We start from the raw sequence: 18,117 nt of genomic DNA, 5'->3' as shown, positions 1-18,117 counted from the left end.
TTCAGGTCCAGCTGTTTCGTGTGAGAAGGATTCAGAGACGCGTATCCGGGAGAAGTGCTAGGACACATGTACTGTCAGTGCTAACTAAAAAAAAAAGACTTTCTCCTTCTTTTGACGTAAAGTCAAGTCACCTGATTCATAAAGGAAATGTCCGGATGGAGGAGACTCTAAAGTGAAAGGTAGGTTTATGTTCTTTGAATAATTTGAGAAAGAGTCCGCGGTATATCACACTTAATCAGAAATGAAACCATTTCCTAAAGTTGGGGAAAGAAAAAAATTAAAATCTATTAATTTACATATTGGTAAATGTGATTATTGAAAAGAAAAGGAACTTTTTGGCCAACGTTGACATGATTTTTGAACTTTGATCATCCATTCTGCCTTATTTTAGCCGTAGCTATAAAATAAAGCTTGGAATGCAGGTGATTCACACACGAACTCAAGTAATTACTTTACCTGATTAGATAAGTCAGCACGACTCATCTTTTATTGTKCAAAGAAACAGAGCAGCAGTCACGTTTTATTAGTCGAATAAGATCCTGAAACCATCAGGCGTTGATGACAAATTAGTGCAAATGTCGACCAATAAATGAGGATCTGTATGATCAAAAAGTGAGATCTGATATTAAATAAAAGAAATAATTTGCTTCAAAGTGGATAACATTGAATATTAAAGCTAATTTGTGAGTAAATTTTGGCCTTTAGGTGGAAAGTTTTTTTGGACGCTTCTTCAGCCCCTGGAACCACAAATATATTTTTGGAGGGATTGAAAATACAGCTGTGTTCTAAATAACAGTAGTGTGTTTTAAAGAAGTGAATCTCAAAATTCTCATAGTTGATGTCGATGCATACAAATGCATTGGGAATAATGTATATTCTATTACAGAGCAAAACATAAAAGAAAAAATATTCAGAATGTGTTATCACTGCAAACATTGAATATTAAAATTAATATAAGATGGCTAAAAAAAAAACCCATCTCTGTCTAGATTTTTCTTTACTTACTCAAACTTTCCCTTGATTTCGAGAACTTTTTGACCAACTTCTGGGGTCTGTGACAGGTTTTCCAGCCCAGGACTGATTTCCACAATTCTCAGCATTTTTTCACTTCACTCTACAATTCCTTACTAAAGTATTGTAGAGTATTGGAGTGGTCACTCTACGTCTGTAACATTGTTGGCCTTGGACTAAGATGCCGGTCACTTTTGTACTCGGGAGTCTCTGTGATTTTGAAGCAACCATTTAAAATGGGTTTCCTCTTTGGTGCAAGGTGACATGTCTCACATATTTTTCAATTATCTGTGATCTCTGATATGCAATAAATAGGCCTGACATTACAGTATGGGAAGCATCTCCATAACATGATGCCCGAGGCACCATGCTTCACTGTGTGGTGTGGCTTGTATTCGGCGTTTGGAGGTTGTCTAACAATTGAGTGTCAGTGAGTGTTTTCTTTTTGTTTGTTTCTTTTTTTTTGGAGAGGTTTGATCTGTACTAGATGTTCTTTGAGTCACCCTGAAGGAGATCATTGGTCGAGTCTTTTCCATTATTACAGTTCTTTTAATTGGTTTGAGGAGTACTTTTCCATTTTCTTGCGTGTTTTTTTTTTGGTTTTGGTTTCCACTTTAAAGCAATCCTCTGGAATCTGTGGCATTATTTGAGCTTTGAGAGCTAATTAGTTGCTCCCATTTGTAAAAACAATGCATTGTTGCCCCAGTCATGCATCGTAACAACTGCAAAAGTGATGAAAATAAGAGCAAAGATTCTCTCAGCTACAGCTGCACATCCATTTTAACCATATTGGAAAAAGGTTCAAATCAAACCTTAAATGTAGAAAAACRCATAACGGTTCTACGCTTATTTTTTTTTTAAAGTAAAGCCAGAATGAACCATTGAGTTTAAATGATGAAGACATCCTGTAATGCAAWTGCTTTTGTGCAGAAATGTTGGTCCACTTCTCTTCGCAGCTTTACTTTTTACTCAGAGTTCTTCTTGGTTGAGTCTTTATACCTCCAGCTTGACAGTTTCTGTGAGGCATTTTTTTTCTGTGAGGTGTTTGTGATGATGTCGTATTTGGTTGTTGCTAAATATCTGCAATGGGAGCAACGTTTGCTCCTCTAAAGGACATTGCTTCAGACGTTTTGTGGGTTATTTCTTTGAAATACAACTTTGCAAAATGTCTTGGGGGGCGGGGAGGGGYTAATAAGTCAAGCACAATAATACATGATGCTTCTCCACTCCTTTCAAACAGGCCATACAGGTTCGGTTTCTTTCTACTTGCATTTAACACACCACGTWATCCCTGCAGAGTCTCAGCTGTTGCTTTTTTCTCTCTCTCTAATTTTGGGCTAAAATTGTTGGGTCACATTCAGAAAAGGTCAATGCTCAAGTGAAAAACCTGGTGATTTGAGTTAAAATTATTTGGAAATTGTTTAATCCTTTTTAGATTGAACAGCAACACTTGTAGTGAGGAGACGATTTTTTCCTWAGTCCTATGGAAGCAGCAAGGGTGAACTTTTACTTTCTGCTTCTCCATTTTGTTTTTGTTTCCTCAATGAAAATGCAGAACCTGATGTGTTTTTCACGACGCATAGATTYAAAAATTGTAGTAGCCGGTAAAGACCAAACCACTTTTGAGTTCTAATATGTAAATTYCTGTAAAATGGAGGATGTGGTTTTAGTAGTTGCATGTTGTTCTCCCTTCAACATTTTCTGCCTTTTTTTTCTTTTTCTTTGCAGTTATGACCATTGACAACATTACGTCGGACAGCTGCTACAGCAACCAAAGCGTCACYTTCTTCTACCAACATGCGGATAAAGCGATCGGAGGAAACTGGACTACACGGGACTACCTGGTCCTAGGACTAGGCTTGCCCTTATCTTTCATAGTGGTGTTGGCCAACCTGTTGGTGATGGCAGCCATCCTCATGAACCGCCGCTTCCACTTCCCCATTTACTACCTGCTGGGAAACATGGCAGCAGCAGACTTGTTTGCGGGTTTGGCCTATACCAACCTGATACTCAACACGGGACCCTGGACAGCGAYGCTCACCAAGAAGCAGTGGTACATCCGYGGGGCTTTGATTGACATCAGCCTGACTGCCTCCGTCGCCAACCTCCTGGCTGTGGCTGTGGAACGCCACCAGACCGTCATCACTATGCAGCTGCACAGCACCATGACCAAGAGGCGCGTGGTGCTGCTCATCATCTCCATCTGGGCCGTAGGGATCGTCATGGGTCTGGTGCCGTCGCTGTTTTGGAACTGCGAATGCGATCTCRCGGACTGCTCCACTGTCGCGCCCCTCTACAGCCGCCGCTTCTTGATTTTCTGGGCACTTCTCAACCTGCTCACCTTTTTCGTTATGCTGGGCATGTACTCTCACATATTCTTTCACGTGAAACGCCAGGGTCGCCACACTTCTCAACACGTCTCGGAGGCACGGCAGCAGACMGTCATCAACCTGATGAAAACCATTTCTATGGTGCTGGGTAAGGGCAAACACATATTTTTCAGGAACGCAAACAAATGYTTTACAAAGTGCAGACTCGTCGAGATTACATATCTTGCATTTCTCTGCAAATCAGTTTTTTCTTGCCTTATCTTTGTTTTTGTASGGGATTTMAGTTGGAATTGTTCCATYTTATAATCCAGTGTTTCCCAACCCTGGTCCTCAAGGCACACTGTCCTACATGTTTTAGAGGTTTTCCTGCTTTAATTCGCCTAATTCAACTGATTGCAGTTCAGCAAACGCCTGTTAWATTCAGCTGGACTGAAGTAAGGAAATACCTAAAGCATGCAGGGCAGTGAGSCTTGAGGACCAGGGTTGGGAAACTCTRTTATAATCTACCTTTCTACTMCTCGGGTGACTAAGTTCCTGTCTGTAAATATGTTCTGCACCATTGATGTTGCGCAACCATGGAGAAATGTGACCTTACACAGTTGTGCCACAGCTCGTCAGGCATCATCAGTGGAAAAAAATGTGCATGAGTTGTTTACTCATTTCTGTCCCCATAAACGATCCACATCTCTGCAGGCGCCTTCGTGATCTGCTGGACACCTGGCCTCATCGTTCTCCTCCTGGACGGGCTGCAGGGTAAAAATGGCAACGCCAACAAGTACGAGAAATACTGTTTGGTGATAGCGGAGTGCAACTCTCTGGTCAATCCGATCATTTATTCCTTACGCGACGGCGAGATGCGGAAAACGTTCAAGTGGATCCTTTGCTGCTTCTGTCGACATGGAGGCTGTCAGCCGAGGGAGACTCTGTCGACAGAAATGGACTCTCCATTGAAAGAGGTAACTCATCAAAATGGAGCCAGGGAGTCTACACGCACTSAAAGCACCTCGGGTTACATGTTTCACTTTGATGGCAGCTCTTCAGTTTTTTTGTTTTTCCTCTGACATCCTATCATCCCATCTGTGAGCCATTCCAGTTTCACTTCTTAAGAGCAGAATAAACTTGCTTGTTCTTACTTGTTAGCGGTTATCTTGTCAAACTTATGTCTTGGAACAAGGATACCATCTAGTGATTCATCTTCTTTTTTTGAGTAATTGTGTAAGTAATTGTCTGACCTTTTCTGCAATTGTAAAACAAAAACTTTTTTTTTTTCTTGTCTGCAGAAATCTCTTATCTACAAGTTGGAAGATTCAGTCTTGTGGAAGAATCCGGACAGAGACAGTAAAGATGGCAAGTGGACAGACTCTGTGGTATGACAGAAAATCAAACGCATTGTAACCGTAGTGTATATATTTGTAAATCTTGTGTTGACGTTAAAAATTTTGAATGAATTAAAGGAAGAAAAAATTAGTTGGCATTCGAGAAGTTTTTTTTTTTTTTTTCCTCTTCGGTCTTTGTGCAGCTAACAAATTCACCTAAAAATCAACAGATGGTGCAATCTCTCCTTTTATTACATTTGACTATCACAAGAGCATTTGTGACAACTTATAAAATGAAACACTCCTAAAATGAAATACTGAAAAAAAAAAAAAAAAATCACACTAAATTGTTTTTTTTTATTAATTTTCTAATAAGAACACTACAATTTTGTCATATTCTTCCGTTTTGTTTTACTCTTTCTAGATCAATTCTAAAGTTGAGGTATAAAAGGAGTTCATACAGACTCACAAGTCTGAAAACAGTGGGGTTATATACAAGAGAAATGGAAAGACAGAGGTAGAGAGAGGGGTAAATACAAGGGAAAGAGGGAGATACAAATATACTAATAAAAACAAACAAATGAAGGTTTACAAAGACATTTGGTGCTGTGGAACTAAACCAGCCGAATGATCAAAATACTTGTTAGTTTACAATAAGATCATTTTTATTGATGAATTACAACGCGGCTGCAAAATGCATGAGCTCACAAAGTGTATATATTGACATCAAGTATTTAGGCATTGATGTTTCTGCTGTAATAAATTGAGGTGAATGGCAATAGTGGCAAATCACCGAGGCAACAAACGAGGGGAAACTTGTAGTCTAAGCATTCAAGAAGTGAAAAYAAACCCAATGYGGACATTTTTAAAAAAGGACAAAATAGTTATAGGAAAATAAAATAAAAATAGTTCCACAGCACCACATTACATTTGTTCATCCTACACTGCAACTTGGTTATGTAACAAAAGATCTAAATAATATTCAAAGCCAATACAGAGTTAGCGTGAATCCTGTGAAACAGTAGATATCTCAACCAAACAAAGTTTTATAAAAGAAAAAAAAAGAAAATGTACTGAAACATTACACAAACTGTACAGTGACATCCATTACAACAAGTAGAAAAAAAGGGGCGGCATGATAATTTGGTGTGACGACGCCTTTACTCGAGACGCAGCAGCAACGAGCTGCTGCGAGAGACAAAACGGGAAATGAAACGCGAGAGAAAAACATGTGACCGGCTTTCAAGCTCAGCTTCTGTTTTGTAACATGGTTCAAACAAACTTTAATGACAAATCTTAACAAGGCTTTACCTCACTATCAAAATGCTTCATTGTTCACGTGATCTTTAATGTATAAAACAGCTTTAACGAATGGAAATCGCCAAAATGTGGCAGGTTTGTCCTGCACACAAATTAAAGAGTTTTACTACACCCAGTGCTGCCTCTTTTTTTGGTAACAGAGGAGAGAGAGAAGCCCTTGCCCAATTGGCCATGGAACATAAAAAGATGGAGTTTTTTTTTAGTTTTTTTTTTTACCAGATGGTATTAAAGGACAAAGAAAGGGCAGAGCATTTCTTTTATGCTCACAATCAAATCACAGGTGTGATGAGTGTTCACTCCACCCATCATTTAAGAAGCCCCATTTAAAACAAAACCAAAAAAAAAAAAAAAAAAGAAACCAACTTGAGGCATGATAACACCACAAAAGAGACACGGGTACAAACAGAATTCCCTCCTCTCCTCAAATGTAAAAGGCGACTGCGCACCAATGTTTAAAAAAAGTAGCATTATTACATTGCTGAACTTTGTATATTTGGTTTTGGTACAACATCAGGTTGTTAACATGTTGCCTCAGGCTCACAAGCTTAAGTTTCAAGATGGGGAAAAAATCTCAGTTGAACCCCACCTCGCTGGTGGAAGCACCYAGTCTACGTAATGCTTACAAAGTTCGAAGGAGCACCAGCCAGTTCGACTAAGATAATCCCAGGAACCTTTTACACGTCCACACAGACGCATCAACACGTGATGCACTTTTTWTTTTTTTTTTGGTTTTGGTCTGACTGTAATAGTTTTACCTTTTATTTCATTTCATTTTTTTTCTTCTCGTTAATACAAATTAAGCTAAAAACGTAAATGAAAAAACGGTATAACACCTAGAAGTCCTACATGCATGGAAGACAGTCACATTTCTAAGTTCATGTCACATTTGTTCCAGTAATACATCGATGCCTCGCGATCTTTCCACCCTTCGTTTTGTCATAAAGATGTCGTATTGAGCTAATTTTTGGTGGTGGCTGGTGCATTCTTGGTGAAACAGCATTAGATAATAGTCTACAATCAAATAAACTAGTGGACAGAAAGAAAGAAGTAAAGTCTACAAGCCATCTACCAACACCCTCAATGGGTTAGCAGTGGAAAGAGCTATTGGTTACATATGCTCAACCAAAGATGTTCTCCTATTCTCTTCACACCAGCCCTACCGTCTCTCGTCCTGCCTGGTTCGGAGCAGTGATCCCCCTCACCTTCCTGGAAGGGTAGAAACCCATAGCAAGGATGCTAACATCTGTGCTTGACACATCGTTTGTGTCGGCTCGGAACGAGAACAGCCGACAAGTTGTGAGCTGTACGTTTTGGGGACGGTTGCGTGCACCTCTGTGCAAAATGTCAGTTGCTCACCTTAAAATCCTAACAGAAGGATACATTGATGCAACAGTGTCTTGTGTYGARTAGGCAGAGGGTAATCTCAGAGGAACACTGGGGCAGCACTTTGGTACAAGCAAGGTGAGCTAGAGCTCCCTGGTGGTCCGTAACCACAGTTTGGCTGTCAGATGCCAAGGCTTCAGCAGATACGGGCAATTACACACAGTTTCCCAAAGCAAAGAGTTGAGTGTAAAGGTCAAACAGCACATGAACAAGCCGTGGGAGTACTGTGTAAAGTTAACGTGCATATACACATAATGTACAGACATCATGATCATCTACACAGCTGGATGTGTTTTTTTTTTCTTTTTCCCCAAAAGTCCTTGACAATAAGGATGTTTTTCTTTATGTCTCTGAGCTCCATTCCCCTTTTTTTTTTTACTTTTAAAGAGCGGAGAACTGGAATGAAGGTGAAAGGAGAATTTCCTCCCAGCTACTATACAGCTGTCATGTGGTCCAGAACAGCAAGTGTGAATGAAATGTGTATACAACTTCATGTGGCCTGTTCACAAGGGAGAAATGAAACAAACAAAAGAAGAAAAATAGGAACACAAGATGATTTTTAACAGCAGACCACAGTGGGAATAAAGAGAAGGCAGGTAAAGCCACCAGATCAGTTGGAAGTGTCAGAGTGGACGCTGCCAGGTGGACCAGGAGGGGAGGTAACCGAGGGCGGGTTGGTGGTGTCCTGCCAGCTGTTAGCCTGCAGTCAGACAAGGAGGGAAGCGGCACAGAGATGAAGACTGATGACCAATTTCTTACCTTAATTGTTTAAAATATGCTACCGGTGTCCTTGTTGAGGAAAATCCTGGTCAAATAACTGAGCACAATTCACATGCAATTGAAATATTTCTGCAAGCGTCAGGAAGTTTACCTTTACGGCCGTAATTTAAACTTATGACCCAAATAAATTGTGAACAAGTAAATTGTGTTTAATGCTTTTTTTTTCTTTTCTACCCAGGATCATGATGTATGTAGTTTTGTTACGTCATATTAACATCTAAATTCTTCCACTAGAGCTGCAGAGAAAACGGCAAATGTTGCAGGATGATGCAACGAATGGACGACAACCACATCTACTGTAACACCTTGAAATGTTGGACAYATTTTAAGACGTATAAAAATKAAGWCAAGTGGATGACTGCAAGTTGCTAATGGCTATAGCAATTTGCAAAATTKCTCAATCTCTGGAAATCAGAATTTTTAAAACGGCAATGAAATGTAATTGGTATAATATATTAAAAGTTGGTGCCATATTTTAAAATACGCATTTCTTTAAGCTGTTTGTAAGCTGAAWTTCATATGTTAAAAAAGCTTCGAATGGCAGAAAAAGCAAGCTACTGAACCAACATTATGAAGATATCCGACTGGATGGATGTCATTTTTCCCTCCTTAAATTTCCGATAACATGAGAATACAGCAGCRGTCGCTAACTCGGCTATCGAAAYTATAACAGCACAGACTTGAAGCTACTTACATCCAGGCGATGAGGGGTGAAGAGGCCGCTGCTTGACAACTCCTCATAGCCGCCCGTCAGGTGTGTAGCACGGTGCAGGGTATCCACCTGTGGAAAAAAAAACATTTAAAGCTTAACATTTTTAATGACAGAAGAAAATGTCATTAACGGGTCAACAAAGTGCAGCTGGTATCCACAAACTTCGACATAATGCCAGAGAAGTAGGGTGCATTTCTCGAGCCCCTTTTAGGTCACACTTTCAATCTACAAATGTYCTRTCAGCTGAAAGGTCCCGATATGAAACAGTGGTTTAAGTCGACCAACCAAAATAACCGCTTGATCGTCTTTGGGAGCAAAACACAGACGTCCAATCACTGTGAGCAGAAAGAGCCAGGCAGAAGCGTGAAACCAGGCTGACCCGATGCGGCTTAACGCAAAGATAGCAACAGGATGTTGCAAAAAGAACAGATGCAAAATTATCCTCCAGTGCTCGTCTAGTCTGAGAACTATTTCAATTCACAGAAAGCTGTGTAGATGGCGTCCAAGATAAAGGTTGAGGTTGTATTTGTGAAGCGATCTGAAAGAGCCTTCAAGTGTAACCAACCCCAAAATCAACTTTTTTTTTTTTTGCTGATAAACAGTTTGCATAGATTATTCAGGGTTGCATCTTAATGTTTCTGTGTGAAGTTTGACATCGCATCAATTTTTAGTTCCACGTTATTTGTGATGGTCCCTTTTGTCAAACGGTGCCTACACAGTTGAATTCTCATTTGTTTAAAACACTACAACTTTTTGTCAGTCGCCCCAAGTGGGTATAAAAGCATCTCCCTCGGACACACAGCCCCAGCCTGGTGGCGAGTCAGGCGATGGAATAGCAAGTGTGGTCAACGGCGATAGTCAGCTTTACAAATGTGTGATTTATTTGCAATGTGGATACGGAGTGGAATCTGAGTGGGTCTCCTCTGCTCTGACTATCGGCATACTTCAGGACAGAGCAGTCCTGAAGTATAAATATAGCGACAAAGTTAATAAGTTGATAAAAGTGCATCTTTTGTTCCGACTACAGACCCATTCAGCCCCTCTCCTCCCCAACACTTGGCCACTCTCCTCAGGTGTTTCTTGGCTCCACCCAGCTGGAATTTTTTTTTCTAAATTTCTCAGGCTATGCTTTCACAGGGGTGGGGTTGGGGTATAATTACACTTTAAGTGCCTTGCTGAGCAATCAGCCATACCAGTAAGAGAAAGTGAAACCAAACAATAAGTCTGATTTGCGAGCCCCGTATAAAGCATTACAACAGAAATCTGTGGATTTTTAACAAACGGCAAAACACCACTTTCAACAAATAACCACTGAACACAAATAAAAACTAGCTACATGGATAAAGGGGTTAATACAAAATGTTTGGATATGCATGGAAAAACAAGAACTGGCATAGACGGGAAGCTGTGATGCTGTTGGAGGAACAGGATTGCCTAGAGGCAAAGAAACTGACCATTAATCAAAGAGATTATTGGTTTGAATGCCATCCTTTATACATGGGTTTGTTTCAGCTGCATGCTTTGAGTTGAACAGCCTTGATTAAGAGCTCTGATATACCCTGTAATGGGTTTTGACATATATACGCAAGATAGAAAATCCAATACTTTCAATATCCCAATTCTCTCTAAAGAAACAATGGTCAGTTTGCACTGTGGTGGGGCAGGATCTAGCGGTAATATCAAAGGTTCAGTCAGGACGGGATCCGACGAGGGGTCAGAAGGAGTTAGGCTAAGGGAAAATATACAGGGATGCTCTGCGGACGGTTTACACCATGGGGATCAACTCCATCAACTCTGCAGCTGTCCTCTTTGCATACCTGCAGCTGTAGAGAGGGGGTAAAGTTGAGACCCTCACCATTGAGGGAACGTTGGCCAAGGTAGGTATCACCTGCATGAGAAAAGCTGTTTGACCCTGGTGACCCTTAAGAAAGCATGCGTGCATGTTTTTTTTTTTTATGTATATAGTTGGGTTGTCCTTCTCTATACATCCATATACAGTTAAAATCAGATCATTTCACACATTGTATTAAAAACTTTAAATCTAGCTAAATGTTTCCTGTTTTAGGTCAGTTAGGATTATTTATATTTGCTAAATGCTATAATCTATGGAAGATTTGTATTTGTTCTCTTTACCTTCTTTACATTAGCAGTTCAGAAGTTTGAATTAAGTAACAATAATGTGACTTTTAACAACCCCGGTAGGAAAGGTTCTGTGTTCCAGAGAAGAAAAGCGTTTTTGTATTAACTCGACAAAAAACTAAAAACAAAACTTGCAACGGTGCTGGCTGAAGCAAGTTAAGAGATTGTCCTTATCTATACTAAAATGAGATGATGGTGGTACAACCATCATCTGAAAGGTCAATAAGAGAGGAAGAGGTCATTACTCCAGAAGCAACACAAAAAGGCAAGTTACAGTTTGCAAATGACCATAAGCACAAAACTAAATATTGAAATGTTTCAATTATTTGTGTTACAATTGGCCAAATTGATTACAAAGTGGTTCAAAAGGAAAATAAAATCAATGTGATAGCCACTCCATCACAAAAACATGATTTCTCTCGCATAGAAAAAAAAACGGGGGATGAAATTTCACACAATTACTGTCATTTATGCCTGTGCTGCATTCAGATTTTACTAGTTCAATTTTAACAACAAGAAGATCTCAGAGGAAACGACCGTGGCTCACAGTGCAAACTAACTACATGCCTGACAGTATTAACTATTTTAGTCACCCACGGAAACTTTCACGTTCCTCCTTTGAGTGTAGTTGGTGATAGAAACCTTAAAACAGAACACAAGATGTCTGTGGAACATCAAAAACCAAAACGGTAAGCCACCAAAATCCCTGTAAAGACCTAGAAGGACAATTCATGACAAGAAAAGACATACAACTTCTGATATCTCACAAATGAGATAAAATATATGTAAAGTCTTTAAAAAACCTTAGCACTGTTCAAGAAAGACTTTCCGTATTCAAGATGCTGCATGACTTGACTAGTAAATGCATCAACACTTACTTCAAGATAATAAAAGAAAATTCCCCAAACGTCTGTCGCTTATAAAATCTCTCAACACAAAATGCCAGAAAAAGATCCGGGTGTCGCCCAGAAACCAGAAAAACCAGCAAAGGCTCAGAAACAAAAAATAAATCCTCACCAATAAAAACCAGGAAGTAGGACTATGAGATGAGGACGGATTGTGCCAATACCTGAGTTGGGTGTTGCTGGAGAGTTAGCCTGACTGGCTTGCGCTGACACATTCGCAGCATCCACCGCCGTTTTAACCGCGTACAGATTAGCTTCTTCCTGGAACTTACCGATGTTCTTCTTGTAGCGTATTCTCTTGTTGCCAAACCAATTAGAGACCTGAGGAACACATGGATTTCATGTTATAAAGTCGTGAATAAACATTTGTTTAGCTGCAGAATCACCCCTAAAGCTAAAAAAATAAAATAGGCAGCCATGACTCTACCCAGTTTGTACCAGTCTGCTCAAATTGAGGACAGTCAGTATAAATTGTTGGCAGAAAATTGTTTAATGAGTAAGAGGTAAAGATGAGACTGTATGAGAGGGGAGCCGTTCCAGACTCAATTAGGTTAATTTGGTTTGACAAATCGTGCAGCCTGCTAACCCTCAGTGCACACAGTTGTTAAGTGTGTGATCCCCAAAGCGTTGGTGTGTACTTCAAGTCTTTTTAAATCCATAAAGTCTGTAATTTGTATGGTGCATCCCTAGATATAGCTAAAAATGGCAACAAACCTGTTAGCTTGTAAATTACATTTCTTTTCACCAGAAAATAATATTTCAAAGCTGTCGGGATTTAACAGATGGTGACCTTCAGTTTGCTTTACCAGCAACTATTTTGGATAGCAGCTGTGTAAGCGATTCACCTGAGACACAGTGATCCCACACTTTTTGGCCAGTTCCTCCTTTGCTTCCTCGCTGGGGTAGGGGTTAGACAAGTGGGAGTAGAAATACTCGTTCAGTACTTCTGTAGCTTGCTTGTTGAAGTTGCGCCTCTTACGTCTGACGCGCACAAAAGAGATCATGAACAACAGGTTGGGCATTTGAAGTACATGTCAAGCATACCGGTGTCGCGTAATTACAACCAAAACAACAAAGACGGACCTGGCATCAAGGAAGCGTGAGCGCAAAATCATGACCGCCTCGCAGGTGCTCTGTTTGAGCTGCATCTGGATGGAGCTAAATTTACGGTGGATTATGGCCACCATGCGTTCAATCTCCTTGGGAGAGATGGGCCGTGTGCGAGACTGCTCCCTCAGCAGGTTCATTACATGGTTGGTGAATTCACTGCAGGCCTGGGGGAAAAAAAAAGACAGAAAGGAGTTAAGTGCTATTGTTAAAAGATGGGATGAAGTGCATGTGTTACTGAAGGGTACAGATTAGTATGAGTCCTGAATTGATCAGATTAACTTCATATGAAGGAGTATTATAAGGATTAAACTGTAGATCCAATCATCAAAAAACACTAATATCAGACTGATTGATTGATTAGAGCCTCTCTAACAATAGTTTCAGCCATTTTAGACTGCAATAACTGTCCAAGTGCTAAAATAAATAAGAGTATTGAGGAATTGTTTCAGTTCCCATTTTATATCCGTTTTTCTATTCGTGCATTACTTTTGCAAAGCCAAATAAAATGAAGAAAAGGGAGGCTTAGTTCAAGTTCAAAGGTTTCAGTCTGCTCAGAACAAACCTGTTCATATTTCTCCAGCTCAGAATGATATATCTGACGGATCTGGGCAAGTTTGGCTCTGTAGTCAGAGTGTTCGATGCTGCTGTCGGTGGGCGAGCCCCCCGCCGCGGCTGCAGCTGCAGCGGCTGCAGCCGATCCCCCGCCTTTCTCTGGTCCTGACACGCCCTCTGCAAGCAACATGTTGTCCAGCCGCATGATTTGGGGGTCTGGGGGGTCTTCTTCCTGTACACCTCGTATACTCAGAACTAGAGAGGAAAGAAAACACACGAAAGTCAGACAAGTAGGCTCGGCAACTACAACCAAGAGTCATTATGAACAGACAACTGGATGTGACGAAGCTTTATTACTTGAAATAAAAAAAAAACGAAGAGCTGCTCTGTTAAAACTCAGGAATGTTTATCGTCCGATTGGTCGGCTAGAGGGTGAATTTTCTTTAAAGCGTGGAGTTGCTCTTAACAAACAGCAGAGGGCAGTGTGGTCTCTCGATGGCAGCCTGCCAGAGATAAGGGCATGAGGCATGAGGCCAGTAATAGAAGTGCATGTGCTGTCACTATGAGCCCCAGTGGCCATAAGTATAGTTATCAGTCGCTGCTCTCCACCACTGTATTATACCAGGACCTCTGTCAGCCTACAGCCTTGCTCTCATCTCTCTCTCGTTCACACATACATTTCCACACGTACACACTCGCCCTTACAGACACCACTCCGTTACCAAAGTTTTAACTTCAGACAATAATCTTTTCTCAGGGCCTGCAGCTTTTAACACTTAACTAAATTTCCTCCTGCCCTCATTGCGTTTCAATCATTCAACTTCAGAAAGTAAGCGCGGAAGCCTCTTGAACAAATCACTTGTGTCTTCACTTTAGTAACAAGAGTTAGAAACTTGTAGGAAATTACGACATGTGATAAATGATATGCGGTTGTTTATTATATGTTTAAATCTCATTAAAGTAAAAGTTTTTTTGTATGTCAGACTGTCATACAGAAACATTAAGAAATACTGAACAAATATAATTACTGGATAACGATTCTTAAGTCAAGATGAATTAATTTGCATTACAATGTAAATATTGGTTCAACCTGTATTCACAGGTGTGGGTTATTTTAAGTGGACAATAGATTCAGATGTGTATTATGAAAGTAATAGCAGTTGGTTAAATAACGGGGATAAATAATCCCAGCAGTGACTGTGTGGCGTTAGGTAATTTAATGATTTTTGTCAAAATACGAAATTTTTTAGAACTTGTTCGAGGTGCGTTTTTACGTCAAATAAGTTTTTCGCTCCAAATTCATGTGCTTCTCTGTTCACTTGGTTCAATTTTTTTTTAGGATTATTTACAATAAAATTGTGATTTTATATGTGAAGCAATCAAGGGCTACTCATTGGTGTAAAAGAAAAAAAAAAAAAGAAAAAAGAGAGATCTGAAGACAGTTTTCATTTTCTTTTTTGGCCAAGTTAATTTGCTAAGTTTTTCCACCGCATTACCAGGCCCACCTTTGCTTCTTCGCTAACTTTTCTTATTGTTTCTGCTTGCCTTTTTCTCTCCCTTCCCTTATGTTTCTTCTCCACCAAAGGCACATTCCTGCTGTGTTGCTCCCCCATCTCAGGGCTTAGGAATGCAGCAGACCCAGTTGCCTGAACTAATGACCCTGATTCGCCCATCTCTTTCCCTCCTTTTCACTCTCTTCCCCCCCCCACTTTTAAAAACACAAACGACCTCTGCACTTTTTAGCTTTTTAGTCAGATAGCCAACAACTTCTTAAAAACGGGCCGACAATTATCAAATTAACTTGTTTACCAAAACTTTTTGTTGCGAGTCTTCTGATTGAAGCTTCAAGGAAAACGATTAAGGTGGTGAAGATTTGTGGGTTTTTAAATCAAACAAAGTTTTATTTCTCACTTTTGCTCCCCAGTGAGCCGTACAATGACCTACCGACAAGAGGGCAACTGCTGCTTTTGGAGCTTCTCACCTAACCACCCCCCCTTCTCCTTTTTTACTGTGACTCATTATGGCCCCCAGCTGTAGCCTAATGCCCCAACATTCCCCTAATTACTCCAATTAAGCTGTGATTACCCAGAATTGCACTCATGCACAATCTAGTGGCCCAGTGATATTACAGCAGCTGTTGAGATGAGTTAAAAATAATGTTAAAGAAAGGACTGTATTATATATTGAAAAAAAAAAAGATTACAATAAAAATCACCAAAAAGTAAAATTGACAGTTTCTGAAAGCTGAAAATATCAGAACTGCACACACAAAGTGCAGTCGTTTAATTGTGGCCAGTTACTTTTTTTGTTGTTGTCCACATAAATTATGTAGGTCTCCATTAGGAATCCTAAAAAAAAACTTAAAAAGAGCTGCAACTGCAAAACACTAATATTTTTTAAGACAATAAGACAGGCTCACAGCCAACATTTATAGCTTTTAGAAATCACCATTTTGCATATGTTACAAGTCTAGCTGGGCGGTGTGGCATTGGAAGACTAAGCGAGCAACACATACTATGAAATATTCAGGGTATCCAGCTGGGCTCTCTCTGCATACATAATCATTCTCATTTCTGCACAGCCAAAGTAGAAACATTGTGCCGTGCAGATACAAAAGACAAAATAAAAAGTGGTGCAGGTAAAGGTGAACAACTCAGCCAACAGTGTAGTGCTGTACATTAACTGCAATGCTTTCCTTACATAGGCATAGATAAGGCTTAAACGCCGTCAGTATATCATTGCTCAGCTCAGAGCACAAGCTTTATCCTCGTCTGTCTTTTCCCTCGCTAGCATCCCCTTTTTCACTCCGTCTCCCCCAACACACATCCCCTCCCCCCTCTCCCTTTCAACGCACCCTTACGACACATGCACACACACACACACTCTTCCCCCAGTRCCCCCCCCATCCCCACCCCCTGTTCTCCATTTCAGTCGAGTTCTCCATGTGAGCCGCAATCCCTCATGCTGTCAGCCCCCCCTTTCCCTCTCTCTGTAGACAGACAGGATTAGCATTTTAATTGCATCAGCTCCCTTGGGTATTCTCAGCCTTTCACTGGGAGAGAGCAAGGGATCGGGAGAGAAAGAGAGAGAGACAGAGAGAGAGAAGAAAAAAAAGAGAGGGGGGGAAAGGTAAGGAGAGAGAGGGTAGAAGGAGAACCAAGGAGAATTGAAAAAAGGAGTCACAGAAGAAGATATGTGTGCAAGGAAGAAAGGGACTGAGAAAGAGGGGCAACAGAACTACACTGAATCTGGAGTACAGATGCGCCAGAGAGCAGAAGAGCCAGAGAGAAAGAAAACATTGTGAATACCTCCGGTTGTCCCAGGCGCTACAAGCAATCCAGATACGAGGACAACTTAAAATAGAAATGCTTTTGCTTTGAAAAGTATAAACATGCTGCACAAATTTATCTAACAAAACTCCAGATACAAGTCTTCAATTTCCATATATAAGTACATTTAACTTTAGGAATAAGTACAGCGTTTCACAAAAAATACATCCTTAACTTTTCCAACTTTATTTTGTTTGTCAGTTTAAAAGAAAATCTCAAAGGTTGGTTTAGATTTCAAGTTTCCAAAAAAAAAAAAAAAAAACACTCAAGCATAACATAAACACTAATGGCCTATGAAAAAAAAAACGGAAGAACTTTGGAGTCATAATTAAATAATATACAGATGGAGTACACGTAATCTTCAACTAGTGGTGAAAGGCAACAGCCCCTTTCATAAAATACTTTAATGCWGATTAAGGCACCTTTTATTTCCATGAGTGTTGTGAAACAAGGGGGGTTGAAGTCTACCCACCCCAGACTCACCGAGGGGGGTAGTCACTGCGTGCAGGAGTGACGTAATGATGGCGTACGGTTTGTRCGACCAGACAACTACAAGGCTCCAAAATCTTACGTTTGAAGCAAACAATAGGMTTGCTAGGCTTGGTTCATCCACTTTTATTGTGTTGAAAGGAACAATGTGCAACTTTAAGCTCAAATTTTATGTGTACTAATAATAATAATGCCAGCTCGCAACTCCTGTTGGCTTGCATRTTAGGCTTCATCTCTGAAAGCTCACAGCTGTGTGGAATATTTCCATTTCCACTTGAGATTTATGCGTAGCCAGAAGCAGCTCTAAGTTGGCTCATTTTGTTGCGCTAAAAGAGGCAAACTTTCAGTCATCTGGTTGTTTGTTCAGACGTTCAAATCTCMTATTCCATTCTCTTAGATTAGAAGTTTGGTAAATCTTAGATCAATTCTGCTATATACAGGAAATAAAAACGACGTGTAAGCAAACAAATGAAAACATAATTAGAGATGAAGAAAAAAAAAAGTGTTAGAAGGTAAAAAATTACGACAAAGTAAATTTCAGGCTAAAATACAACGGCACAAAGATGCACCCTTTTTTTCCTGAAAGGCAGTATTTTTGTAAAGTACTGTCAACTTAATGAGCCCAATCCATATGCTCATTCCTACTTTAAGCAGCTCACACTAATCAGCATCTGTTTGGGTAGTTCACCAGAGTCCTGTTGCACACAGCCCCCCACTCTGACACACACACACACACACACA

General features: G+C 40.2%; 2 protein-coding genes across 5 annotated transcripts in view; one reads left to right on the top strand and one right to left on the bottom strand.

Annotated features, from left to right (window-relative positions):
* Window positions 1–4,994, top strand: lpar2a (lysophosphatidic acid receptor 2a). Its single transcript, XM_008416043.2, has 4 exons — window positions 1–179; window positions 2,740–3,489; window positions 4,035–4,297; window positions 4,622–4,994. The coding sequence occupies exons 2-4, from the start codon at window positions 2,742–2,744 to the stop codon at window positions 4,712–4,714; spliced, it is 1,104 nt and encodes a 367-aa protein (XP_008414265.1). The 5' UTR covers window positions 1–179; window positions 2,740–2,741; the 3' UTR covers window positions 4,715–4,994.
* pbx4 (pre-B-cell leukemia transcription factor 4) overlaps window positions 4,995–18,117 on the bottom strand; it is a 28,906-nt gene continuing 15,783 nt past the window's right edge. For 2 of the 4 annotated variants that reach the window (XM_008416044.2, XM_008416045.2), the window contains 7 exons: window positions 13,569–13,813; window positions 12,980–13,170; window positions 12,742–12,877; window positions 12,061–12,217; window positions 10,670–10,740; window positions 8,835–8,921; window positions 4,995–8,060 (listed from right to left, as the gene is read on the bottom strand). In XM_008416044.2, the coding sequence (XP_008414266.1) occupies window positions 7,971–8,060; window positions 8,835–8,921; window positions 10,670–10,740; window positions 12,061–12,217; window positions 12,742–12,877; window positions 12,980–13,170; window positions 13,569–13,813 (977 nt within the window). In that variant the 3' untranslated portion in view covers window positions 4,995–7,970. The remainder of the gene's footprint in view (window positions 8,061–8,834; window positions 8,922–10,669; window positions 10,741–12,060; window positions 12,218–12,741; window positions 12,878–12,979; window positions 13,171–13,568; window positions 13,814–18,117) is intronic. The other 2 variants (XM_008416046.2, XM_008416047.2) reach the window with 1 other exon arrangement.

This window comes from Poecilia reticulata, linkage group LG8 (assembly GCF_000633615.1).
Source record: "Poecilia reticulata strain Guanapo linkage group LG8, Guppy_female_1.0+MT, whole genome shotgun sequence".
Taxonomy (NCBI): domain Eukaryota; kingdom Metazoa; phylum Chordata; class Actinopteri; order Cyprinodontiformes; family Poeciliidae; genus Poecilia; species Poecilia reticulata.
This window is presented reverse-complemented; position numbering and strand designations above follow the sequence as displayed.